This window comes from Salvelinus alpinus, chromosome 25, assembly GCF_045679555.1.
Source record: "Salvelinus alpinus chromosome 25, SLU_Salpinus.1, whole genome shotgun sequence".
NCBI classification, from domain to species: Eukaryota; Metazoa; Chordata; class Actinopteri; order Salmoniformes; family Salmonidae; genus Salvelinus; species Salvelinus alpinus.
The window spans coordinates 3477468-3504573 of NC_092110.1; the positions used below are offsets into that span (position 1 = coordinate 3477468).

Consider the following 27106-nt stretch of genomic DNA (forward strand, 5'->3'; position numbering starts at 1 on the left):
TAATTATTATTTCCCCATGAATCCTAAGCTTCATTTCATTCTGTAAATTGGTTGATATCACAAAGAAAGATGCTCCTCAAACCATACCTTGTTTCCTTAATATTTTCTTAATTTAATACTTAGGATACACAGCCAGGTTAAATACACACATTGAGTGTTTTCCATTTAAAACTCACAACACAAAAGCAAACATGAGATATTCAATACATTGAGAATTTCTTTAGCACCAATACAAATAAACTCATCCATACCTTGGTTATTCTCTGACTTACAGTATATCTTTCCAATATGATTTTCAAAATAAAAGACATTGTCCCAGCTTGATTTGACTTGGCATGGCTAACATGTAATCATATACAGCTCCATTCACATACACTGGTTACTAAAATGTACACATACTGCCAAACTGGCACACACAAGCAATGCTATATGGCCTCATAACCCAATACTGTAGACATTTTTCCCGGTGAGTGTTGTCATCCCTTATGCTCTCCAACTCTGTTTCAAGAATGATAACGTAGTAAAACATTTATATAGTAAATACCCACACAATCAAGTTTCAATGAATTTGTAAGGTGTCTGAAGATGATGATTATTTGACAATCTGGTATATTCAACTAGAAATGGCTCATTGTCATGTATTTGAGCACAAACATGTTTTTTTTAACCATTTTATCAAAATAATATGTAAAACAATATGCAAAGTCATTTGTATTTCTGCACTGAGTTTAGTTTACATTATTTTGTGTAAAAAACAAAAGAGTTTAATAATGTTTAACATGGGCTTAAACTCCTGTTTCTAATCACATGCTTCACAATATGAGTTTACATTGATGTGTATAGATTTTGCAAAACCATATGTGGAACTGGAACTGTAGCTTCAACCCTATGACACATTCAAATCACTTTTGTGAGGGTAATAGAATCAAAACAATATGGGACAATTTTTATGTGTTTATCACACATTTGTGGGGCCTTAACTACGTTTTTAGGAGACCAAGTATAAATAATCGTTTATCTAAAACAATTCCTACTTCTCAACAGATCATAAATGTGACTTGCTATGTGCTTTGGGCACATAGGTACATTAATAAACTAATTTATGGGACAACTGTATCCTCGAAGTAGTATAGTCTACTTTTCCCAATATTGCCTGCCAGTGTATCAGTTATGCATTCCAGAATTAGCATATTGTGCCATCTGTATAAACCAAAAAAGTTATTTCAACATAAAAACTAGAATATCCCCAAAACGTTGTATTCCGTCAGAATACAATTTTTGTTTCATTAGCTACATAACATCTGAAAATGCTAAATAATTTGTCAAATATAGCATCCCAAATGGCACCCTATTTCCTATATAGTGTACTACTTTTGACCAGGACCCTTAGTGCTCTGGTCAAAAGTAGTGCACTATATAAAGGTGCCATTTGGGTGGCATCCACAAAGTTGGGTCCCACAGATTGATGGAGTGAAAAAAATGTTCAGATTCAGAACTTGTTTTGTTTTAGTTTGTCGATGTGATTGCAGAGCTTCAGGGCTGGCCCCAGCTTCAGTCCTAGGTACTTCATCATCATCTCACTCTTTAGAAGTAACAACGCGTTGCCGTCTATCTCCTGTGGGAAAGAAAGTCAGGTTATATCTCCACAAGTAAACTAATCATACACGTGTATCAGTGTTGTTCACTGAAATGACTGAATTGAAATGGACCCAAATCCTGGTTAGTATTTCACAAAACATCACATCCAGATATAATCCGATCACCGTTGCAGATCCATCCACTGGACACAGATGTCAGTTCAACATTAGTTTTGATTTACATTTGGTTAAGTTGTCAACTAACGTGAATTCAACGTGAAATCAACCAAAAAAAGTCACCATGTCATTGGATTTAGGTTGCAAGTTGGTAGCATTAAAAAAAAAAAAAATCCCTTACGTTGATGACTTTTTGCTAATCCAAACAGTTTTCCACGTTGATTTAATGTTAGCACATTTTTTGCAGTTGTTGAAATGACGTGGAAACAATGTTTATTCAACCAGGTTTTGCCCAGTGGGCAGGCCTCAATCTCAATGAGATTTTCTGTGATTCCTCACACCCTGTCTCCTCGCCTCCTTCTCAACTATATTGGAGGAGAAGGTCCAAGGTTCCTCTGTTCCTCCCCCCTGACCTTCTCATCCAAGGCGTTTTGAGAAGGTGAGGAGTGAGGATGCAAGGTATCAAAATATTAATTCATTAAGAGTGAGCCCAGGGGTAGCCTACATGCTTCCTGAATATGTCCACATGAGGGCCCAGGGAATGGGGGTCAGCGTCTCTGATGAACCACACCACGTCCTCTACACTCCAGGTGGAAGGGTCCTTACTGGGGGGCACCTTGGACTCCTGGGAGTCCTGAGATGGATTGTACGCTGGATGAGAAAAGAGAAAGACAGGTACAGAATAAAGATTTCACTACTGGTCTATTTTACCTGGTTACGGCATTGTGATTATAGCAAGAAACAAACTTTCCCAAAATCACCAGGTTTTCCAGAAAACCCAGTTGGAAGATCGCCGGAATCAGAAGGGAATAAGCAGGAAAACCTGGTAATTTTGGGAAAATTAACAGAATTTTGCAACTCTAGTCTCCACTCTCCAGTTTCTTACCTATCCTGTTACCTTCCAGGAAAGTATTTGGACTAGACGTCTGTCTACACATGCCCATGGGGGAGGAGCTGTTGGGGAATTGCTGCGAGGAGCGAAACCCATAGGACGGTTTGGATGAGTAGGAGGAGCTTATGGCACTAAAGGCGGAGTCACCTGGGTCCATTGAGTAGCGTTTGTCTGACGGGTCCAGAAGGTACTCCTCTGGCATGGAGGTTTCAGCTGTGAAATGAATGGAAAGAGATGACATAAGTAAAAAAATATTTGCAACTCTTTGAATCACTTTTGGATAGAAGCTGAAGTCTTTGAAATATGTATTTGAAATGCCGTTCTGTGCTTTAATTGTCCAATCCGAAGCAACAAACGCACATGTTTGGGGAATTGAGCCTAGGATATTTCTGGGGGACATGGGAGTGTTCTAGGTAGTCTTCTGGCATGGAGGTCTCAGCTGTTTGGGTAGGAATACAGGGATTTTGATAATGGATTACTAGGGATTACACAAGTAAAACACCAAATGATGTGTATTTCACAAATTGTCATTCTGTGCTTCCATGTGCAATCTGAAGCAATATAGTACAATATTTGGGGTACTGAGCCCACAATATTTCAGAGGGACATTTTCTCAGAGGCTCTTGTTAAGTTACAGGACTGTGTTTTCTAAGAAGTAATGTACAATGCATCAGATCTGCACTCCTGCCTACATAATTGCCCCTTGTAGGATAAATAAAGTACTTTGAATGTAATTGAATAAAGGACAGTACATTACCCTCTGATTGGTAGGAGGCATTATGCTGGGTGATTGGTTGGTCGCTGAAGAGGTTTTCACAGTGCAAGCTGCGACAGAGCTTCTTGAGGAAGCGTAGCACGTAGCCGACACTGTTGACCACAGGCAGACTCAGAAGGTGCTGCTTCCCATCGAAGGTGGCTGGAAATCAAAGGGAACACTTGATTAACCTAGAAACTTTGTTGACTTCCTATTGTAGTAAAGCTTGTTGCAGTTAACCTTGCCCTAGGCGACACAACTCTACAGCCATGTCTCCAAGCAACAATCTCAAAGCAACAAATGTCACCCTATTCTAGAGCCTTTATGGGCCCTGGTCAAAAGTATTGCTCTCTACACTGAGTGTACAAAACATGAAGGACTCCTGCTCGTTCCGTGACATAGACTGACCAGGTGAATCCTAGTGAAAGCATTGCTCCCTTATTGATGTCACTTGTTAAATCCACTTCAATCAGCGTAGACGAAGGGAATGAGACAGGTTAAAGAAGTATTTTTAAGCCTTGAGACAATTGAGACATGGATTGTTTATGTGTGCCATTCAGAGGGCGAATGGACATGAGAAAGGAAGGATACCTCATGGTTATTAGATTATCAAATGAGTGTATGCCAATATCTGTTATTTCCCTATGGGCAATTTCTACTAATGAAATAAATGAATATAAAACAGAAATCTCAGTTACACTACATACAATCTGTGGGTTTATGTTATACCTGATATTTTCTCTCCTCCGTAGCCCTGTGTGAGGAGAGTGAACACAGCTTTCTGCTGGAAGGCACTGTCGATGCACCCCTGGACAGCCTGCTGCAGCACCACAGAAGGCCTGTCAGGCCCAAAATGATCTGGGAGCTGCTGCAGCTTCTTCCTATCCAGGTTAGGACCCATGTTGGCCTGCTTGTTGATGTAGATACACACTGCAGGGAACACAACGAGAGAGAGAGACCCATGTTGCCCTGCTTGTTTATGTAGATAAACACGGCAGGGAACACAATAGGAGGGACCGAAAGGCGTGGCCTACCTGTGAGCACCTGGGGCGTGGCAGAGTGAGGGATGGTCGCAGCATCCTGGGGGATGGAGCTCATGTCTGGTTCTGGGGTGCTGCTGGGAGGAGAGATGGCCAGGGGAGTCATCACCATCCTGGGCTTCAGCTGCAGGGAGACACAAGGGTAGGATCTCAGTATCTACAGGGTTATTTGTACACAGTTTAAATGGATCACTTGTAAATAATGTCATTTTATTCCAGTTTTAGGTAGCAAGTCTAAAATTATCCTGTATGGCTCAGTTGGTAGAGCATGTTGCTTCCACAGCAGGGTTGTGGGTTTGATTCCAGGGGCCTCCCATACATAAAATGTATGCACACATTACTAAGTAGCTTTGTATAAAAGGTCTTCTAAATGGAATATATTATTATTATTATTAGTAGTACTATTATTATTAAAATATTATGGTTCGCAATTTGCATTAGTAAACACTCAACAGCAATCTCCACATGAATATACAGTCCCAGTCAAAAGTTTGGACACATCTACTCAGTCAAGGGTTTTTCTTTATTTTTACTATTTTCTACATTGTAGAATAATAGTGAAGACATCAAAACTATGAAGTAACACATAAGGAATCACAAAAAAGTTTTAAACAAATCAAAATGTATTTTATATTTGAGATTCTTCAAATTAGCCACCCTTTGCCTTGATGACAGCTTTGCACACTCTTGGCATTCTATCAACCAGCTTCATGAGGTAGTCACCTGAAATGAATTTCAATTAACAGGTGGGCCTTGTTAAAAGTTAATTTGTGGAATTTGTTTCCTGCTTAATGTGTTTGAGCCAATCAGTTGTGTTGTGACAAAGTAGGGGGGGTATACAGAAGATAGCCCTATTTGGTAAAAGACCAAGTCCATATTATGGCAAGAACAGCTCAAATAAGCAAAGAGAAATGACAGCCCATCATTACTTTAAGACATGAAGGTCAGTCAATACGGAAATGTCAAGAACTTTGAAAGTTTCTTCAAGTGCAGTTGCAAAAACCATCAAATGCTATGATGAAACTGGCTCTCATGAGGACTCTCATGAATCCATATGTGTTATTTCATAGTTTTGATGTCTTCATTATTATTCCACAATGTAGAACAAATAAAAAATAAAAAATGGAATGAGTAGGTGTGTTCAAACATTTGACTGGTATTGTATTTGTACGGCAATTTGTACACAAAACAAAAATGTAAACGCAACATGTAAAGTGTTGGTTCCATGTTTCATGAGCTGAAATAAAATATCCAACAAAAAGCTTATTTTTCTCAAATTTAGTGCCCAAATTTGTTTACATCCCTGTTAGTAAGCATTTCTCCTTTGCCAAGATAATCTATCCACCAGACAGGTGTGGCATACCAAGAAGCTGATTAAACAGCATGCTCATTACACAGGTGTACCTTGTGCTGGGGACAATAAAAGGCCACTCTAAAATGTGCTGTTTCGTCACACAACACAATGCCACAGATATCTCTAGTTGAGGGAGTGTGCAATTGGCATGCTAACTGTAGAAATGTCCACCAGAGCTGTTGCCAGAGGAATTTAATGGTAATTTCTCTATCATAAGCCGCCTCCAACATCATTTTAGAGAATTTGGCACTATGTTGAACCAGCCTCACAACCGCAGACCATGGGTATGGCGTCGTGTGGGTGAGCAGTTTGCTGATGTCAGCGTTGTGAACAGAGTGCCCCATGGTGGCGGTGGGGTTATGGTATGGGCAGGCATAAGCTACAGACAACAAACACAATTGCATTTTATCGATGGCAATTTGAATGCACAAAAATACATTGACGAGTTCCTGAGGCCAATAGTGAGGCCCATTTAAAAAAAAGGTTTCTGTGACCAACAGATGCATATTTCTATTCCCAGTCAAGTGAAATCCATAGATTAGGGCCCAATTTATTTATTTCAATTGACTGATTTCCTCATATGAACTGTAACATCTTTGAAATTGTTGCATGTTGCGTTTATTTTTTTGTTCAGTGTAAATAAAATAACTTTTTACGAAATAATTCATAATATTCCCTATTCTTATTGCGACACTCACCAATCATTTTAACAATGCAGACATTTTGCTAGGCATATGCAGTGGCCAATCAGAATACTAATACTAATATGTAAACAAATTTGTCTGGGGGGTCTGTCTTGCTACATCATCATATGCATTTTTAAACATCCTGCATCCCCACTGCCACCCCCCTTCCCCTCTTTCCCCCCATCCCATCCCATCCCCTCCTCTTCTTCTCCCCTCCCATCCCATCCCATCCCTGACACTGACCTTGAAGCCAGGCTTTCTCCCCCTCTTCTTGGGAACTTTGAGAGGAGGAAGGGAGTCAGGGTAGTGGGTTGGAAAATCCATCTTGCGATGAAGTGGGGGTCTCCCTCTCTTCCTGCCGGGAATCTTTCCTGGCTGGCTGGGGAGGAAGGAAGGAGACACTGCAGGCGACTGCATTTCACTGTTGTTATCTGCTTTCTGTGCTGCTGCAAGTACACTCATTGGGGCTGCAGGGAGACATACAGGAAGGAGGGAAACACAAAGGGAGATATAATAATAATTTAAGACCGCATGGCTTGTAATCTAAACCACTGTTAGTGCACACGTCATACATCAACATTGTTCTTTCATAGAATCAATCATCTCTTCACATATAACAAACATACACATGCTACATAAGAATCTATTGAAATTGTGCCTCCATATTCCAGCTACTGAGGCTGATGTGGGAAAAGATGCTGTCACATCACATTAACCACAACAACAGTAAACAGAGGAGCCTGCAAGACATTCTGCTGCAGGGCACTAATGCAGCCAGCTACAGAAAATTGAGTTGAACACTAAAAAACAGACAACACAAAAGGCAACCACGCATAAAAGCAAGCTCCTCCTGATGGAACAGATCTACCATCCAGTCCATCCTATCCTCATTGTGAGCCCCAACATTCTGGCTGCTTGTCTACCAGCGCTTCCGTTACCTGATCTCCTCTGATCTAGAACGCTTGAGAAGCAAGCTCTTCCCTTCTTCGATCCCTGTTAGAGTCCAGATTAGCAGGAGAAGGTTCTAAGCACAGCACACTCCCTCAGCAGGCTGTGAAAGCCATTTTGCCTCTAGCTGCTGTACTGTACGTGTTTCTCCCTGCTCCTTTCGTCTCTGCTGCTGCTACCGCTGCACGGCACACAGGCTGGCTGGCTGGCTGCAGACATCTCATTACACTAATGCATTCAGCAGTGGCAGAGGGAGGGAGGGAGGGGGGGGGGGGGATTGATTTCACTGCACAGCTATGAACTACCATTACGATGACAGTGCTCACCCTAATCTTAAAAAAGCAGCAGCCTCAAGTGCCATCCTACTGACGGAAAAAATAATAATACATACATGTCTCATATATACACAGCACAGAAGGCTATGCACACAGGCACTGCTAAATTATTATAGTGGTCAGAATATAGCAGTAGCATGCAGCATGCTTTCTCCTTCCTTCATGCAGACAAAGACAATGAAAAATAGGAAGAGAAGACATAGCCAATATGCACACACCATCAGAAAGAATGAGGATTGGAGAGTATATCCCTTTTCAGTTGATCTCCTACTGAATCCCCCTCTGTCCTGTCTGTGTCTTTGAGTGTATTTGCCTGCTTCTAAATCTCTTGAACCGCAACGCAGAGTGGAATCTCCACTGTAATGGTGTGTGTGTGTGTGTGTGTGTGTGTGTGTGTGTGTCTGTGTATCTGCCAGAAACGTTCTACTGTTGTCATGGCAACAAGCCTGTAACACCATGGTGGCTGTAACTCCCATGTTTTGCCGCTTGAGTCAGGCTCCCTCAAAATTGGGAGGATGAATAATGAGTACAGAAGACATCCTCAAACCAACCACTAACTACAATAGGAAATTAATTAGAAAGTATTGAGTGTGTGCATATACTACCGGTCCAAAGTTGGGACACACCTACTCAGGGTTTTCATCATTTTTACTATTTTCTACATTGTAGAACAATGGTGAAGACATCACAACTATGAAATAACACATATGGAATCATGTAGTAACCAAAAAAAGTCAAAATATATTTTATATTTGAGATTCTTCAAATAGCTGGTGACAGCTTTGCACACTCTTGGCATGTGGTAATATTTTCCTATCTTGAGAGTAAAAAAAAAAATGCTATAGTAAAGTGCCTCTCCAGCTGAATGAAAAAATAAGATTTATATCATCTTATTTTATATCGATTTAATCAAAAACTATACATCGTACTCCACAATATGTCAAAGTGTAGTTCAAAGTGTAGGTTTAGGTCTTGTGATATTATACAGCTCTACAATGGATGGTTAGTGGTGTTATGTTTGTTTGTAACCAAGTGGGATATTACCACATCTGGGAAAAATCAATTTGGATGGTCCTCCAACTGATAATTACTAGTTAAATCAGCCATGAATCCCCTTGTGACACAGGGAATGGAAGCTTGTGGTGTGCAACAAGGAGGGGAAATTGAATGCAAGATTCACAAAAACAAATGAAATTGTTAAAATAATTTTAGCCTGTCTATCTATGGGTAGGTAAAAGGGTTGATGTGTTACGCTCATTCTCACCACAAAACACCAGAAAATGGCCAAAGTAGAACCAGCTCACCTACTTTTACACTATGATTTGACTATTAGATGTTCAATGTTTCTTTTGAAATTTACCATATTAAAACAAGAGTTCAGTTCAAGTAAATGAATCACTAGTCACATAAAATAAATAATAACCTTCATAAATAACCTTTCACTTCAGCAGTAATAAATTCATGAACTTCTTTGAGGAAAAGATCAGCTCATTAGAAAGCAAATTACGGACTCCTCTTTATATCTGCGTATTCCTCCAAAGCTCAGTTGTCCTGAGTCTGCACAACTCTGCCAGAATCTAGGATCAAGAGAGACACTCAAGTGTTTTAGTACTATATCTCTTGACACAATGATGAAAATAATCATGGCCTCTAAACATTCAAGCTGCATACTGGACCATATTCCAACTAAACTACTGAAAGAGCTGCTTCCTGTGCTTGGCCCTCCTATGTTGAACATAATAAACGGCTCTCTATCCACCGGATGTGTACCAAACTCACTAAAAGTGGCAGTAATAAAGCCTCTCTTGAAAAAGCCAAACCTTGACCCAAAAAATATAAAAAACTATCGGCCTATATCGAATCTTCCATTCCTCTCAAAAATGTTTGAAAAAGCTGTTGCGCAGCAACTCACTGCCTTCCTGAAGACAAACAATGTATACGAAATGCTTCAGTCTGGTTTTAGACCCCATCATAGCACTGAGACTGCACTTGTGAAGGTGGTAAATGACCTTTTAATGGCGTCAGACCGAGGCTCTGCATCTGTCCTCGTGCTCCTTAGTGCTGCTTTTGATACCATCAATCACCACATTCTTTTGGAGAGATTGGAAACCCAAATTGGTCTACACGGACAAGTTCTGACCTGGTTTAGATCTTATCTGGCGGAAAGATATCAGTTTGTCTCTGTGAATGGTTTGTCCTCTGACAAATCAACTGTACATTTCGGTGTTCCTCAAGGTTCCGTTTTAGGACCACTATAGTTTTCACTATATATTTTACCTCTTGGGGATGTCATTCGAAAACATAATGTTAACTTTCACTGCTATGTGGATGACACACAGCTGTACATTTCAATGAAACATGGTGAAGCCCCAAAATTGCCCTCACTAGAAGCCTGTGTTTCAGACATAAGGAAGTGGATGGCTGCAAACTTTCTACTTTTAAACTCGGACAAAACAGAGATGCTTGTTCTAGGTCCCAAGAAACAAAGAGATCTTCTGTTGAATCTGACAATTAATCTTGATGGTTGTACAGTTGTCTCAAATAAAACTCTGAAGGACCTCGGCGTTACTCTGGACCCTGATCTCTCTTTTGACGAACATATCAAGACTGTTTCAAGAACAGCTTTTTTCCATCTACGTAACATTGCAAAAATCTGAAACTTTCTGTCCAAAAATGATGCAGAAAAATTAATCCATGCTTTTGTTACTTCTAGGTTAGACTACTGCAATGCTCTACTTTCCGGCTACCCGGATAAAGCACTAAATAAACTTCAGTTAGTGCTAAATACGGCTGCTAGAATCTTGACTAGAACCAACAAATTTGATCATATTACTCCAGTGCTAGCCTCCTTACACTGGCTTCCTGGTTAAGGCAAGGGCTGATTTCAAGGTTTTACTGCTAACCTACAAAGCATTACATGGGCTTGCTCCTACCTATCTTTCCGATTTGGTCCTGCCGTACATACCTACACGTACGCTACGGTCACAAGACGCAGGCCTCCTAATTCTCCCTATAATTTCTAAGCAAACAGCTGGAGGCAGGGCTTTCTCCTATAGAGCTCCATTTTTATGGAATGGTCTGCCTACCCATGTGAGAGACGCAGACTCGGGTCTCAACCTTTAAGTCTTTACTGAAGACTCATCTCTTCAGTAGGTCATATGATTGAGTGTAGTCTGGCCCAGGAGTGTGAAGGTGAACGGAAATGCTCTGGAGCAACGAACCACCCTTGCTGTCTCTGCCTGGCCGGTTCCCCTCTCTCCACTGGGATTCTCTGCCTCTAACCCTATTACAGGGGCTGAGTCACTGGCTTACTGGTGCTCTTCCATGCCGTCCCTAAGAGGGGTGCGTCACTTGAGTGGGTTGAGTCACTGACGTGATCTTCCTGTCTGGGTTGGCGCCCCCCCCTTGGGTTGTGCCGTGGCGGAGATCTTTGTGGGCTATACTCGGCCTTGTCTCAGGATGGTAAGTTGGTGGTTGAAGATATCCCTCTAGTGGTGTGGGGGCTGTGCTTTGGCAAAGTGGGTGGGGTTATATCCTGCCTGTTTGGCCCTGTCCGGGGGTATCATCGGATGGGGCCACAGTGTCTCCTGACCCCTCCTGTCTCAGCCTCCAGTATTTATGCTGCAGTAGTTTATGTGTCGGGGGGCTAGGGTCAGTCTGTTATATCTGGAGTATTTCCCCTGTCTTATCCGGTGTCCTGTGTGAATTTAAGTATGCTCTCTCTAATTCTCTCTTTCTTTCTTTCTCTCTCTTGGAGGACCTGAGACCTAGGACCATGCCTCAGGACTACCTGGCATGATGACTCCTTGCTGTCCCCAGTCCACCTGGCCGTGCTGCTGCTCCAGTTTCAACTGTTCTGCCTGCGGCTATGGAACCCTGACCTGTTCACCGGACGTGCTACCTGTCCCAGACCTGCTGTTTTCAACTCTCTAGAGACAGCAGAAGCGGTAGAGATACTCTTAATGATCGAGTATGAAAAGCCAACTGACATTTACTCCTGAGGTGCTGACTTGTTGCACCCTCGACAACTACTGTGATTATTAGTATTTGACCATGCTGGTCATTTATGAACATTTGAACATCTTGGCCATGTTCTGTTATAATCTCCACCCGGCACAGCCAGAAGAGGACTGGCCACCCCTCATAGCCTGGTTCCTCTCTAGGTTTCTTCTTAGGTTATGGCCTTTCTAGGGAGTTTTTCCTAGCCACCATGCTTCTACACCTGCATTTCTTGCTGTTTGGGGTTTTAGGCTGGGTTTCTGTACAGCACTTTGAGATATCAGCTGATGAAAGAAGGGCTATATAAATAAATTTGATTTGATAAATTACTAAAAATGCACTTTAGCAAGTCTTCATTCATATTGACAATTAGATTGGTATAGTCCACATGGAGAATTCAATCAAAGGGCACTTCATTTCATATAAAAGTATTTTAAAATTCAAAATTTGTAAAAATGTCTACTTAACATATCAAAGGGCACTCATTTTGTGGAACGACCCAGTTCTGGCCGTTGGAATGCTCTCGTCAAGATTGTTTGTTTATTTGTCATATGCACATGAAAGACATGTAGTCACTACATGACAAATACAGTGCATTTGGAAAGCTTTCAGACCCCTTGACTTTTCCATATTTGGTTACGTTACAGCCATATTCTAAAATGGATTAACATGTTTTTCCCCCCTCTTCAATCTAGACACAATACCCCATAATGACAAAGCAAAAACAGGTTTAGACATTTTTGCAAATGTCTAAAAAAATATATTAAAAAAACGTAAATATCACGTTTACATAAGTATTAAGACACTTTACTCAGTACTTAGTTGAAGCACCTTTGACAGCGATTACAGCCTCTAGTCTTCTTGGGTATGACGCTACAATATTGGCACACCGGTATTTGGGGAGTTACTCCCATTCTTCTCTGCAGATCCTCTCAAGCTCTGTCAGGTTGGATGGGTAGCATTGCTGAACAGCTATTTTCAGGTCTCTCCAGAGATGTTCAATCAAATCAAACTATTATTTGTCAGATGCGCCGAATACAACAAGTGTAGACTTTACCGTGAAATGCTTACTTACAAGCCCTTAACCAACAGTGCAGTTCAAGAAGAGTTAAGAAAATATTTACCAAGTAGACTAAAATAAAAAGTAATAATAAAAAGTAACACAATAAGAATAACAATAACGAGGCTATATAGAAGGGGCACTGGTACCGAGTCAGTGTGCGGGGGTACAGGTTAGTTGAGGTAATTTGTACATGTAGGTGAGGGTGAAGTGACTATGCATAGATAATAAACAGCGAGTAGCAGCAGTGTACAAAAAGTTCAGCAGTCTTATGGCTTGGGGGTAGAAGCTGTTGAGGAGCCTTTTGGTCCTAGACTTGGCGCACCGGTACCACTTGCCGTGCGGTAGCAGAGAAAACAGTCTGTAACTTGGGTGACTGGAGTCTCTGACAATTTTATGAGCTTTCCTCTGACACCGCCTATTATATATGTCCTGGATGGCAGGAAGCTTGGCAGTACTGGGCCGTTCGCACTACTGGGCCGTTCGCCGTTCGCACTAGCGCCTTACGGTCAGATGCCGAGCAGTTGCCATACCAGGTGGTGATGCAACCGGTCAGGATACTCTCGATGATGCAGCTGTAGAACCTTTTGAGGTTCTGGGGACCCATGCCAAATCTTTTCAGTCTCCTGAGGGGTAAAAGGTTTTGTCGTGCCCTCTTCACAACTGTCTTGGTATGTGTGGACCATGATAGTTCGTTGGTGATGTGGACACCAAGGAACTTGAAACTCTCGACCTGCTCCACTACAGCCCCGTCGATGTTAATGGGGGCCTGTTCGGCCCGCCTTTTCCTGTAGTCCACGATCAGCTGCTTTGTCTTGCTCACATTGAGGGAGAGGTTGTTGTCCTGGCACCACACTGCCAGTTCTCTGACCTCCTCCCTATAGGCCGTCTCATCGTTGTTGGTGATCAGGCCTACCACTGTTGTGTCGTCAGCAAACTTAATGATGGTGTTGGAGTCGTGTTTGGCCACGCAGTCATGGGTCAATAGGGAATACAGGAGGAGACTAAGTACACACTCCTGAGGGGCCCCCGTGTTAAGGATCAGCGTGGCAGACGTGTTGTTGCCTACTCTTACCACCTGGGTGCGGCCTGTCAGGAAGTCCAGGATCCAGTTGCAGAGGGAGGTGTTTAGTCCCAGAGTCATCAGCTTAGTGATGAGCTTCGAGGGCACTATGGTGTTGAACGATGAGCTGTAGTCAATGAACAGCATTCTCACATAGGTGTTCCTTTTGTCCAGGTGAGAAAGAGCAGTGTGGAGTGCAATTGAGATTGCATAATCTGTGGATCTGTTGGGGGGGTATGCGAATTGGAGTGGGTCTAGGGTGTCCGGGAGGATGCTGTTGATGTGAGCCATGACCAGCCTTTCAAAGCACTTCATGGCTACCGACGGGAGTGCCACGGGGCGGTAATCATTTAGGCAGGTTACCTTCGCTTCTTGGGCACAGGGACTATGATGGTCTGCTTGAAACATGTAGGTATTACAGACTCAGTCAGGGAGAGGTTGAAAATGTCAGTGAAGACACTTGACAGTTGGTCCGCGCATGCTTTGAGTACACGTCCTGGTAATCCGTCCGGCCCAGCGGCTTTGTGAATGTTGACCTGTTTAAAGGTTTTGTTCACATCGGCAGTCATCCAGAACAGCTGGTCCTCTCGTGCATGCTTCAGTGTTGCTTGCCTCGAAGCGAGCATAAAAGGCATTTAGCTCGTCTGGTAGGCTCGCGTCACTGGGCAGCTCGCGTCTGGGTTTCCCTTTGTAATTCGTAAGAGTTTTCAGGCCCTGCCACATCCGACGAACGTCGTAGGATTCAATCTTAATCCTGTATTGACGCTTTGCTTGTTTGATGGTTCGTCTGAGGGCATAGCGGGATTTCTTATAAGCGTCCGGATTTGTCTCCCGCTCCTTGAAAGCGGCAGCTCTAGCCTTTAGCTCGATGCGGATGTTGCCTGTAATTAGAGGTCGACCGATTATGATTTTTCAACACCGATACCAATACCGATTATTGGGGGACCAAAAAAAGCCGATACCGATTTATCAGACGATTTTTATATATTTGTAATAATGACAATTACAACAATACTGAATGAACACTTTTATTTTAACTTAATATAACACATAAATAAAATCATTTTAGTCTCAAATAAATAATGAAACATGTTCAATTTGGTTTAAATAATGGTTAAACAGTGTTGGAGAAGAAAGTACAAGTGCAATATGTGCCATGTAAAAAAGCTGGTCAAATCCGGAAACTATCATTTCGAAAACAAAACGTTTATTCTTTCAGTGAAATACGGAACCGTTCCGTATTTTATTGAACGGGTGGCAACCCTAAGTCTAAATATTGCTGTTACGTTGCACAACCTTCAATGTTATGTCATAATTATGTAAAATTGTGGTGGTGTACTCCTCAATACCATTGGATGAATCCAGGAACATATTCCAGTCTGTGCTAGCAAAACAATCCTGTAGTGTAGCATCCGCGTCATCTGACCACTTCCGTATTGAGCGAGTCACTGGTACTTCCTGCTTTAGTTTTTGCTTGTAAGCAGGAATCAGGAGGATAGAATTATAGTCAGATTTGCCAAATGGAGGTTGGGGGAGAGCTTTGTATGCATCTCTGTGTGTGGAGTGAAGGTGGTTGAGGATTTTTTTCCCCCTCTGGTTGCACATGTGACATATGCTGGTAAAAATTTGGTAAAACTGATTTAAGTTTGCCTGCATTTAAAGTCCCCGGCCACTAGGAGCGCCGCTTCTGGGTGAGCATTTTCTTCTTTGCTTATGGCCTTATAGAGTTGGTTGAGAGCGGTCTTAGTTCCAGCTTCATTCTGTGGTGGTAAAAAGATGGCTACGAATAATATAGATGAGAACTCTCTTGGTAGATAGTGTGGTCTACAGCTTATCAAAAGGTACTCTACCTCAGGCGAGCAATACCTCGAGACTTCTTTAATATTAGACATCGCGCACCAGCTGTTATTGACAAATAGACACACACCCCCACCCTTCGTCTTACCAGAGGTAGCGTCTCTGTTCTGCCGGTGCATGGAAAATCCCGCTAGCTCTATATTATCCGTATCGTCGTTCAGCCACGTCTCGGTGAAACATAAGATGTTAGAGTTTTTGATGTCCCGTTGGTAGGATAATCTTAAAACGTAGGTCATCAATTTTATTTTCCAATGATTGCACGTTAGCAAGAAGAACGGATGGCAATGGGAGTTTACTCGCTCGCCTACGGATTCTCAAGGCTGCCCTCTCTGTGGCCCCTTTTCCTGCGTCTTTTCTTCACGCAAAAGGCGTGGATCTGGGCCTGTTCCAGTGAAAGCAGGATATCCTTCTCATCGGACTCGTTAAAGGAAAAAGTTTCTTCCAGTCCGCAGTGAGTAATCGCTGTTCTCATGTCCAGAAGTTATTTTCGGTCATAAGAGACGGTAACATTATGTACACAATAAGTTTTAAAAAACAAGTTAAACAAAACGCAAAAAAACTAACAAAATAGCACAATTGTTTGGGAGAATGTTAAACGTCAGCCATGTTCTTTGGAGCCATCAGGTTCAAGTCTGGTCTCTGACTGGGTCACTCGAGGACATTCAAAGACTTATCCCGAAGCCACTTCTGCGTTGTCTTGGCTGTGTGCTTAGGGTCATTGTCCTGTTGGAAGTTGAAACTTGGCCCCAGTCTGAGGTCCTGAGCACTCTTGAGCAGTTTTTCATCAAGGATCTCTCTGTACGTTGCTCCGTTCACTTTTCCCTCGATCCTGACTAGTCTACCAGTCCCTACCGCTGAAAAACATCCCCACAGCATGATGCTGCCACCACCATGCTTCACCGTAGGGATGGTACCAGGTTTCCTCCAGACGTGACGCTTGGCATTCAGGCCAAAGAGTTCAGTCTTGGTTTCATCAGACCAGAGTATCCTGTTTATCATGGTCTGAGAGTCCTTAGGTGCCTTTTGGCAAACTCCAAGCGGGCTGTCATGTGCCTTTTACTGAGGAGTGGCTTCCGTCTGGCCACTCTACCATAAAGGCCTGATTGGTGGAGTGCTGCAGAGATGGTTGTCCTTCTGGAAGGTTCTCCCATCTCCACAGAGGAACTCTGGAGCTCTGTCAGAGTGACCATCGGGTTCTTGGTCACCTCCCTGACCAAGGCCCTTCTCCCACGATTGCTCAGTTTGGCCGAGCGGACAGCTCTAGGAAGAGGCTTGGTGGTTCCAAACTTCTTCCATTTAACCTCTACGGGATGGGTGTCCCTAAACCTGGACGGTTGTTGCTAACGTCCGCTAATGTGACTAGAATGACTTTGTATACAACAGCCATCTTTCCGGGACATAGACATGTGTAATATGGTCAATCAACAGTAGCTATTACAGTGAAAAAATACCATGCTATTGTTTGAGGAGAGTGCATAAGAACATAAAAATGATCACAGCAACTGGTTTAATACATTCACCTCTGAAGGTAAATAATGTACTTACATTCAGTAATCTTGCTTTGATTTGTCATCCTAAGGGTCCCAGAGATAAAAATGTAGCATAGTTTTGTTTGATAAAATCCATTTTGATGTTCAAATGTAGGAACTGGGGTCTACAGTTTAACCCCAAATAGTTTCAAATAGCATCAATAATTTGATATCTTTGCTTCAGGTCCTGAGCTACAGGCAGTTATATTTGGGTATGTCATTTTTGGTGGAAATTGAAAAATGTTGTTAGCGAATGTCATTCTAAAACAAGCTCGAGACTTTTATTTTGGCTGCTGCTTTTGGAAGCTGCAAAGCAACTAAAGTCTGGGCTACAGTTGCTTGATTGACTAGCTAACCTAGACTAGCTACGTTCAGCTCATGTCCTTTGCAGATGTCACATTCCTGACAAAAGTTTGTAAGTATAAAAAAGATTTATAACCGAGTAAAGGGAGACGTAAAGTAAGAATTGAATGTGTAAATGTTAATTCATAGTCGTAACATAGCATCGTACATTTACAGATCTAATTTAATGGTTACGTTTCATGTTTCACACATTGCTTTTCTTACGATCTTAACAATTTAGGTATGGATTTTCTTACGATCCTAACAATACATACATTCAACCTTTTGGCAGCTATCTGGCTCCAAATACATTCAGCCTCTTGCAAATTGAAGGGAAATTATGAAACATTGAGAGACTAAAGATAAATTGTAAAACAATTAAATTAATTGGTAACATTTTTGGGGAAGCCTTGCTTACCTTGGCAACCGTGAATACACATCACTGGATGCTATGCTACTGGCCTCATACCATGAATATGCATGAATATCCATCTGGAGATATCTCAAAGTTAGTGTTTTTTCTCAAAGTTGCCGTGATATCACGAGTCCTACTTATCAGTACACTCGTAACAACTTAAGCATTACAAAAAATATATTCTATCAAATAAACCTCATGTGATAAAAATAAGCCATTCATTTTTGTTGTTGACCAAATTCGACACTCATTGATTTCTCTCTCAAACTCTTTGCTTGGTGGACGAAACAACGAAATAAATGCACCTGCTGGAGGGACACATATTTTCCGCCGAGTTGGGCCTCTCTCTTTCTCTTCTACTACTGCCCTCTCCTGACGCATTTCAGAATCGTTTTGTGCATTTCCGCCTTGTTCAATAAAGTTGGAATTGAAGCCAAAATGGCGACGTGCATGTTGTCGTCAAAGATGTCGCCCTTGGTGTCACCCATCATTAGATTTCTACTGAAAGATCAGTACTATTCCTCGAAAACGATATGTAACGGTGTGACTAACATTTCCAGACGAGGTGAGAATATTATTTTGGTGAGGCAAGAGCTACATTGACTGCTGTGTGTTGTTCAAAATGAGTACTGACAGTTAGTTAGCATAGCTAGCTTCTCTAAACCCCTAGTGCCAGCTGTCAAACTTAATTCCATTCCTGACCTGTCTAGTTAGACTAGATAGCTAATTAACTAGCAACCTATGCGTCAATCAGCCATTATTATAATGACATTTTTAGATAGCTACTTACATTGTTACGGTGCTTACACAACTTACCTTTAGAGACGAGGGAATATCGAATCGCTGACGGAACCTTTTGGCTTTGGACAGTTTGCTCGCTAACGTTAAATGAATAACGTTACGTTTCTGCTCTTAGCACGTTAACCAATAACCGCCACAAGGGGGGTCTAGCTAACTATGTTACTAGTTACCACAGCTTCAGGATGTAACGATAATTCCGATTCCGTGATCTTTTCTACTGCTCAGGCTACTCGACGGATGCTCTCCCCCAGCCGGCTGCAGAAGACAGCAATGCTGCCGCAGCGTACAGCGGACCAATGGAGCACTACAACAGTCTGGTCAGGGATGAGTCGCTGCAAGAGGACCCGCATCAAAAAGCCGTGGTTCAGACCTTGGATAAAATGCACAAAACCCTAAGAGGTTACAACAACCAGCCTACGTCCCTCTTCTCGAAGGTAATCCGATTTCTATGCATGTTCTTACTGATGTCAATAATACATTATTTGATTTTTAACACTGTCAAAACACATTAAATAATGTATAGACTATAATCTATAGTTAACCCTATATTCACACACTCACAATACATTGAACAATACATTGAACACTGTCTATTTTATTTGACAGTTTTTCTCTAAACCAAAGCCCCCAAAAGGGTACTACATCTATGGAGATGTTGGTAAGTAGTAGCTGTATAATATCCATCTTGGTACTACCACTTTAGCATTACATTTATGATATTTCCCTTTTTGACTACATTGCACATTTGAAACAATTAATTATCATTCAGTTTTTCTCTGTTTTATAGGCACAGGGAAAACGATGGTTATGGACATGTTCTACTCATACGTGGAGACAGAGAAGAAAAAGAGGGTCCATTTCCACGGCTTCATGTTAGATGTACATAATAGTAGGTTAAGTTGTGTCGCTAAATGACGATTGACATGACTTGTTGATCATACTTAATGTCAATAATGAGTTGAGCAATAGATTCAGATTGATTGATTGAACTGAGATCTATGAGCAGGTCCAGAGTCAACTCAATCTTTGTTCTTTTACTTATTGTATTTAGGGATACATCGCCTTAAAAAGAGCCTGCCAAAAAGGAAAGCTGGGAGGATGGCTAAAGTCTATGACCCGATTGCGCCAATAGCAGAGGAGATCAGTGAAGAGGCCTGTCTGTTGTGCTTTGATGAGTTTCAGGTGAGGTCCGGGGGATATTCCTTTTACTGATCACTTGTAACTACTGTTATACCTTCATCTTATAATTGTACAAAATCATCTGAATAGCGTTAGCTAATGTATGGATGTGATAATGAGGAATCCTGTTTTAGCCCAAACCTGTTTTAGAGTTGGACTAATAAAGTTATATTCTATTCTATGCATGGTTCCCAGTATTGGAAGCATGAAAATATAACTATATGAGTGAATTGGTTGTAAATTCATTCCACAGGTGACAGACATTGCAGATGCCATGATTCTGAAACAGCTCTTTGAAAACCTCTTTAAGAATGGGGTTGTTGTAGTGGCCACGTCCAACCGGCCCCCAGAGGGCAAGTAGAATATTACATCACAAAACAAATACCTTGTTGAGCTGCGTTCAGCACAATCCATAGAGGACAATCTATACTGATCTAACCAGACCTATTCCTCTCTTCTAGATTTGTACAAGAACGGACTACAGAGGGTCAACTTTGTGCCATTTATTGCTGTGTTGAAGGTAAATAAATACATTTCTGATTTCTTTTGTATATAAGACAAATGTATTCTACTGTATTTTAGTCAATGCCACTCCAACATTGCTCATCCTAATATTTATATATTCCTTAATTCCATTCTTTTACTTTTAGATTTGTGTGTATTGTTGTGAATTGTTAGATACTAGTGCACTGTTGGCGCTAGAAACACAAGCATTTCGCTACACCCGCAATAACATCTCCTAAATATGTTTATGTGACCAATAAAATGTGATTTGATTTGAAAACGTACAGGCAAGGTTTGTCTTACAGTAGTCTGCCTCTTACATGCAGAACTATTGCCAAGAGCTTCGTCTGGACTCTGGGATAGACTACCGCAGAAGAAACAGACCCTCAGCTGGGAAACTGTACTTCCTGTAAGAACTGCATGGTGCAAACCATGGATACAGCCATGAGGCATTTCAATACTCAAATTACTAGGTTATATTTGGTAGTATTTATTTTAGTATGGAACTCTTTCTTTCAAGCCAATTTGTGTTTGATCAGTATAGTTTCATGTTTTAAATAATGTGGTTCATCATATTTTGCTATGTTACCCTTTTTCGACACAGCTCAAGTGAACCTTGTGTTGAGGCAATACTGGACAAGATGTTTGACGAGCTGGCCTTCAAACAGAACGACAGTAAGATGCTCATGTTGTCATTGAGTGTAGATAAAGAGGGATCGATGGAGCGATCTGTAATTATAGGTGCAAGATATGAACATAACATTCTGTATTAATGGTATACTTAATAATATATTGAGCTTCATTGTGTTCATCATGTTGAGTTTATTACTTGTAATTTAGCTAAACCAGATTTTCTTTCTCTAGTAACACGGCCAAGGACTCTGAAACTGCTAGCCAGGGAGGTCAGTCTTATGAAAACCTGTGGGACCATAGCAGACTGTACCTTCGAGGAGCTGTGTGATAGAGTAAGTGACCACACCAGACTGTACGTTTAACTGTACGTCCTGTGTTACTTAGTTGGAAAGAGAGTTGTGGGTTCAATTCCCACAGGGAATTGACATACTAAATACAGTGAGCTCCAACAGTATTGGGACAGTGACACATTTGTTGTTTTTGGCTCTGACCTACTATGAGGTTAAAGTGCAGAATGTCAGCTTTAATTTGAGGGTATTTTTTAAAATACATATCAGGTCAACCGTTTAGAAATTACAGCACTTTTTTTTCTCAAGATTATTTTGTGTCCAATAGAAATTAATGGTAAATTATGTATTGTCATTTTGGAGACACTTTTATTGTTAATAAGAATATAATGTTTCTAAACACTTCTACATTAATGTGGATGCTACCATGATTACAGATAGTCCTGAATTAATTGTGAATAATGAGTGAGAAAGTTACAGATGCACAAATATCATACCCCCAAGACATGCTACCCTCTCACCATTACAATAACAGGGGAGATTGTCTTGGGGGTATGATATTTGTGCATCTGTAACTTTCTCACTCATTATTCACAATTAATTCAGGACTATCTGTAATCATGGTAGCATCCACATTCACGTAGAAGTGTTTAGAAACATATTATATTCTTATTTACAATAAAAGTGACTCAAATGACACACTACATTATTTACCATTCATTTCTATTGAGCACAAAATAGTCTGAAACAACTCAAACAAACAGCAAACACATCCAACAAATTTGTAGAGTCACAAGCTTGATGTAATCATTGTGTGCTGAGAAAATTGGACCAATTATTACACTTTTGACTACTTTAATACATGTAAGTGAATTTGTCCCAATACTTTTCGTTCCATTGAATGGGGAGAGTAAATTAAGTGCTGCAGCCTCTAAACGGGTCACCCGATAGGGATGAAAATACCCTCAAATTAAAGCTGACGGTCTGCACTTTATCCTCATAGTCATTGTATCGTTTCAAGTCCAAAGTGCTGAGTACAGAGCCAAAACAACAAAACATATCACTGTCCCAATACCTTCGGGAACTCACTGTATATATGCACTCCCTGTACTGTAAGGGTCATACTTATACATGATGTGTTTTGTGTTCTAGCCATTGGGTGCCAGTGACTACTTGGAGATCTCCAGGCAGTTTGATACTGTATTCATCAGGAACATTCCCCTGCTCACTATGAACAAGAAGACTCAAGCGAGACGCTTGATCACGCTTATAGATGCTTTCTATGACCACAAGGTAACATTACAAACCACTTTAGTTTTAATTTATGTTATTTATTTGCACCTAATAAGAAACAAAATCAACAAGCATAATCGTACAGGGAGGGTGAAAAGAGGGCTTTATTTCTAAGCTTGAGGCTGGATCATTTTAATATGGTATGGTTTATAAGGAAACTTTGTCTGTGCGCCATAAATTCTTATCTCACATCTTCTATTATTGTAACACATTGTTATTGTTTTTTGAGACTATCCTTTGATATTAGTGTGCTTTTTATATGTACCGCTGAGGTTGTTTGATTAGCATTGTTGGATGCACTTGTTTTCTTTTTTTGAGTTGCTTAAAACTAGCCTGGTCCCAGTTTTAGGACCAGGCTTGATGAGAACAACCAGTGTCAGTAAATGTCTCATCCTGGGTCCCCCAGGTACGAGTGGTGATTCTGGCCGATCACCCTCTGGATGACATCTTTGTACACGACGGAGATCACGAACACCACCATCATGAACTCATGGATGATCTCAACCTAAAAAAGGTACGAATTGCAGCCAAATACTCCCAACTTTATATTCTTGGTCTCTAACTTAGGTAGAGAGTATATGACCTACAATATACTGAGTGTACGAAACATTAGGATATTGAGTTGCACCCCATTTTGACCTCAGAACAGCCTCAATTCGGTTGGGGCAAGGTGTTGAAAGCCTTCAACAAGGATGCTGGCCCGTGTTGACTCCAATGCTTCCCACAGTTGTCAAGTTGGCTGGAGGTCCTTTGGGTGGTGGACCATTCTTGATACACACAGGAAACTGTTGAGCGTGAAACCCCCAGCAGCGTTGTAGTTCTTGACACACACAAACTTGTGCGCCGGGCATCTACTACCATACCCCGTTCAAAGGCACTTAAATCTTTTGTCTTGCCCATTCACCCTCTACATGGCACAAATACACAATCTATGTTTCAATTGTCTCAAGGCTTAAAAATCCTTCTTTAACTTGTCTTCTCCCCTTCATCTACACCAGGGTCTCCTAACAGGTTGATCGCAGCCCACCTTTGAGTAGCTCGCTAAACAATTCTGAAAGTATATGCAATTTTCAAGTACTCCACCGTAAACTGTCATTAACAAATATAATTTGTATCTATTTGTTATTTTCAAACTTTCACATTAAATGAGCAGTAGCAATACAGAATCATCACTAGACTGGTGCCTTAGAAGGCATATTCTTTACTCACTAGATGCGCTGAAGGGAAGGGAATTCCCTTCAGTCTTCCAGAATGAAGAAAAATGTGTCTTCTAATGTGATTTAAGCATTGACATGGACTCAGAACATCCTATTTAGTTGTTTCTCTATGAACAATTGTAATTTTGAGAGTGAAAGACCAAAAAATCTAGAACCAGAAAAAATACAACTGAGAACATAATTTGGGAAAATATAAAACAATTTGGGGGGGAAATCACAGATTTTATAGGTCCCCCTTAGTTGTTTATTAACCATTTATTTTACCAGGTATATTGACAGTACATAGTGCACTACTTTCTCTGGTACACTGGTACACTAAAGACACGGGAGAAGAGAATAATGTGATTATTTGAAAGTTAGAAAAGTATCTTGTGACATGTTTTATTTTTTTAAAGTAGTTCTCATGCTAGAAATGGTTGGAGACCCCTGATCTACACTGATTGAGGTGGATTTAACAGGTGACATCAGTAAGGGATCATAGCTTTCACCTAGTTATGGAAAGAGCAGATGTTCCCAATGTTTTGTACACTATGACCTTCTGTTTGTTGACTTCTCAGCTTCTCTCCAAACCTGCTTTGTTCTCAGACTTTAGGAAAAGACCAAACACTTTCACTAATGGTGTTTTTCTATTGAATGCATTTACACCCTCATGTGTTGTTCCTGGATCAGGATGCAGCCAGTGAGTTGTCTATCTTCAGTGGAGCAGAGGAGATCTTTGCCTTCCAAAGGACAGTGTCTCGCCTCACTGAGATGCAGACTGAAGAGTACTGGCTGCAAGGGGACAGGAGCACCATCACCACGTAGCTGTACAGTACCCCTCATCAACCCTCTAAACCCTTCACTACCTGCAAGGACAGTGAAAACCACCTCACCAGTACAGACTATCAGTTAATTTGACGGGATCAGTTTGAGCATGGCGAGGCGCAGAATCACTAATCATGATCACATATAAGTGTGGTGATTTGTAGATCAGTGATTCTACGCCGTCCGACTGCAAAGTAGTCCGTCTCAAACATGCACATACACTACCACGAGGGACTCCAAACAATGTAATATATTTATTATACTAAGGAAGTATGACTTCAAGCCTTTATGATTTTACTTTGCCATTGCACTTTACAAACTGACCATATTGTACAGAATATTTTAAGTTAAACCTTTATCTGTGGAGTTCTTTCTATACTGTACACATACGGTAGATAGGGTAAATTGTATGAATGGTGTTTGCAAAAAAGTTCAATGAAATCCACTTATACAAATGGAACTACTGGTTCAAGATACATTTGTTTATTTTATTGATATCTTATGATGAAAAGGATTGTCTATTTTAATAAGTGATGTACTGTATTATTTTATTGAGAAGATCATAGAGAGTGATGACTACAGTATGGTTCATACGGATGTATGTAAGGCTGCTTGTCTCTGATGTTGAAAGCAACATCCTGCCTTCTTCATGGTTTTGAAGTTTTATTTAGCAAACAAATGACTGTAACCTGAGTGCCAGCCTATGCTGTGCTGTCATGCCACCTCTGTCACTCATTGTCATGTCAAATAATTGGAGTGGGAATGAGTACAAACATCTAGGATCAGGCTAGGAAACACAGATTACTGGGCACAATTGTGTAGTTTGACATGACATATACTTTATGACCAGAAGTATGTGGACATCTGCTCGTCAAACATCTCATTCCAAAATCATGAGCATTAATATGGAGGTGGTCCTCCCCTTTGATGCATTAACAGCCTCCACTCTTCTGGTAAGGCTTTTCACTAGATGTTGGAAGATTGCTGAAGGGACTTGCTTCCATTTAGCCGCAAGAGCATTAGTGAGGTTGGGCACTGATGTTGGGCGATTAGGCCTGGCTCGCAGTTGGTGTTCCAATTCATCCCAAAGGTGTTAGATTGGGTTGAGGTCAGGGCTCTGTGCAGGCTAGTCAAGTTCTTCCACACAGATCTCGAACAAACCATTTCTGTATGGAACTCGCTTTATGCACGGGGGCATTGTCATGCTGAAACAGGAAAGGCCCTTCCCATAACTGTTATCACAAAGTTGGAAGCACAGAAGCGTCTAGAATGCTGTAGCGTTAAGATTTCCCTTCACTGGAACAAAGGGACCTAGCCCGAACCATGAAAAACAGCCCCTGACCATTATTCCTCCTCCACCAAACTTTACAGTTGGCACTATAGATTCGGGCAGGTTGCGTTTTCCTGGCATCCGCCAAACCCAGATTAGTTCGTCGGACTGCCAGATGGTGAAGCGTGATTCATCACTCCAGAAAACGCGTTTCCACTGGTGGCGAGCTTTAAGCCACTCCAGCCGACGTTGATCTTAGGCTTGTGTATGGCCCATTTCATGAAGCCCCTGACTAACAGTTATTGTGCTGACGTTGCGTCCAGAGGCAGTTTAGAACTCGGTAGAGTGTTGCAACCGAGGACAGATTCACTTCGGCACCCGGCAGTCCCGTTCTAATGGCTTTTATGGCCTACCACTTCGCGGCTCAGCCGTTGTTGCTCCTAGACGTTTCCACTTCACAATAACAGGTATTGTAGATATTTGATCGTAGAGTAGTGGCACGAGGGAACACCTAATGTGTTATGAAATGTCATGTAATATTTCAAATTGCGTATGACCCCAGGAAGAGTATGGGGATCCTTAATAAATACAAACAACACTTATAGTTGACCGGGGCAGCTCTAACAGGGCAGAAATGTGAAAAACGGACTTGTTGGAAAGGTGGCATTCTATGTGCTACGTTGAAAGTCACTGTGCTCTTCAGTAAGACCATTCTACTGCCAATGTTTGTCTATGGAGATTGCATGGCTGTGTGCCCGATTTTATACACCTGTCAGCAACGGGTGTGGCTGAAATAGCCGAATCCACTCATTTGAAGGGGTGTCCACATACTTTTCTATATATAGTGTATCTTTACTGTGTAGTACCATGTGTAATTTTGCCCTCCATGATCATAATAGTATTATAATTATTATTTGCAATACCAAGTAAGTACCTTTTTGTAATTATGCAGAATTATTGTATTAAATGTCTTGGTATGTTGCCTCTACTTGAAACGTTCCAACCTGTCAATGTGATGCAATACAGTGAGCGTGTCACTTTAACGCCGATTCCTTCAGTGCAATCTAGGGGGCAGGTCTTTTCTTTCATC

At 41.3% G+C, this 27106-nt stretch overlaps 2 protein-coding genes across 5 annotated transcripts; one reads left to right on the forward strand and one right to left on the reverse strand.

The window, feature by feature from the left end:
- Positions 1-86: 86 nt before the first annotated feature.
- Positions 87-19101, reverse strand: LOC139553191 (sex comb on midleg-like protein 4). Of its 4 annotated transcripts, none has more exons than XM_071365235.1 (8): positions 18845-19101; positions 6724-6947; positions 4435-4564; positions 4130-4330; positions 3404-3562; positions 2641-2859; positions 2260-2405; positions 87-1615 (listed from the first exon to the last, which is right to left on the reverse strand). In XM_071365235.1, exons 2-8 carry the CDS (start codon positions 6940-6942, stop codon positions 1490-1492), a joined length of 1200 nt encoding a protein of 399 aa, XP_071221336.1. In that variant the 5' UTR covers positions 6943-6947; positions 18845-19101; the 3' UTR covers positions 87-1489. The 4 variants fall into 4 exon arrangements, with proteins under 4 accessions (XP_071221336.1, XP_071221335.1, XP_071221338.1 ...); XM_071365234.1 differs by lacking the exon at positions 18845-19101 and adding an exon at positions 18032-18287; XM_071365237.1 differs by lacking the exon at positions 18845-19101 and adding an exon at positions 7982-8143.
- Positions 18442-27004, forward strand: afg1la (AFG1 like ATPase a). The gene is made up of 13 exons (XM_071365233.1): positions 18442-18593; positions 19055-19263; positions 19436-19487; positions 19617-19718; positions 19881-20011; positions 20262-20361; positions 20470-20528; positions 20839-20921; positions 21117-21187; positions 21377-21477; positions 22585-22725; positions 23132-23239; positions 24612-27004. The coding sequence occupies exons 1-13, from the start codon at positions 18467-18469 to the stop codon at positions 24744-24746; spliced, it is 1419 nt and encodes a 472-aa protein (XP_071221334.1). The 5' UTR covers positions 18442-18466; the 3' UTR covers positions 24747-27004.
- The last annotated feature ends 102 nt before the right edge of the window (positions 27005-27106 follow it).

What these genes read in the sequence shown, in the direction of transcription:
- LOC139553191 (XM_071365234.1), bottom strand. Translation starts at nt 18,053, where the DNA reads ATGTGTATTCACGGTTGCCAAG. An exon ending in GTGTATTCACGGTTGCCAAG is followed by an intron (nt 6,948 to 18,031) that starts GTAAGCAAGGCT and finishes GTCTCCCTGCAG; the next exon opens with CCCCAATGAGTGTACTTGCA. An exon ending in CGGAGGAGAGAAAATATCAG is followed by an intron (nt 3,563 to 4,129) that starts GTATAACATAAA and finishes TTTGATTTCCAG; the next exon opens with CCACCTTCGATGGGAAGCAG.
- afg1la (XM_071365233.1), top strand. Translation starts at nt 18,467, where the DNA reads ATGGCGACGTGCATGTTGTCGTCAAAGATGTCGCCCTTGGTGTCACCC. An exon ending in CATGTTAGATGTACATAATA is followed by an intron (nt 19,719 to 19,880) that starts GTAGGTTAAGTT and finishes TATTGTATTTAG; the next exon opens with GGATACATCGCCTTAAAAAG. An exon ending in TCGAGGAGCTGTGTGATAGA is followed by an intron (nt 21,478 to 22,584) that starts GTAAGTGACCAC and finishes TTTGTGTTCTAG; the next exon opens with CCATTGGGTGCCAGTGACTA.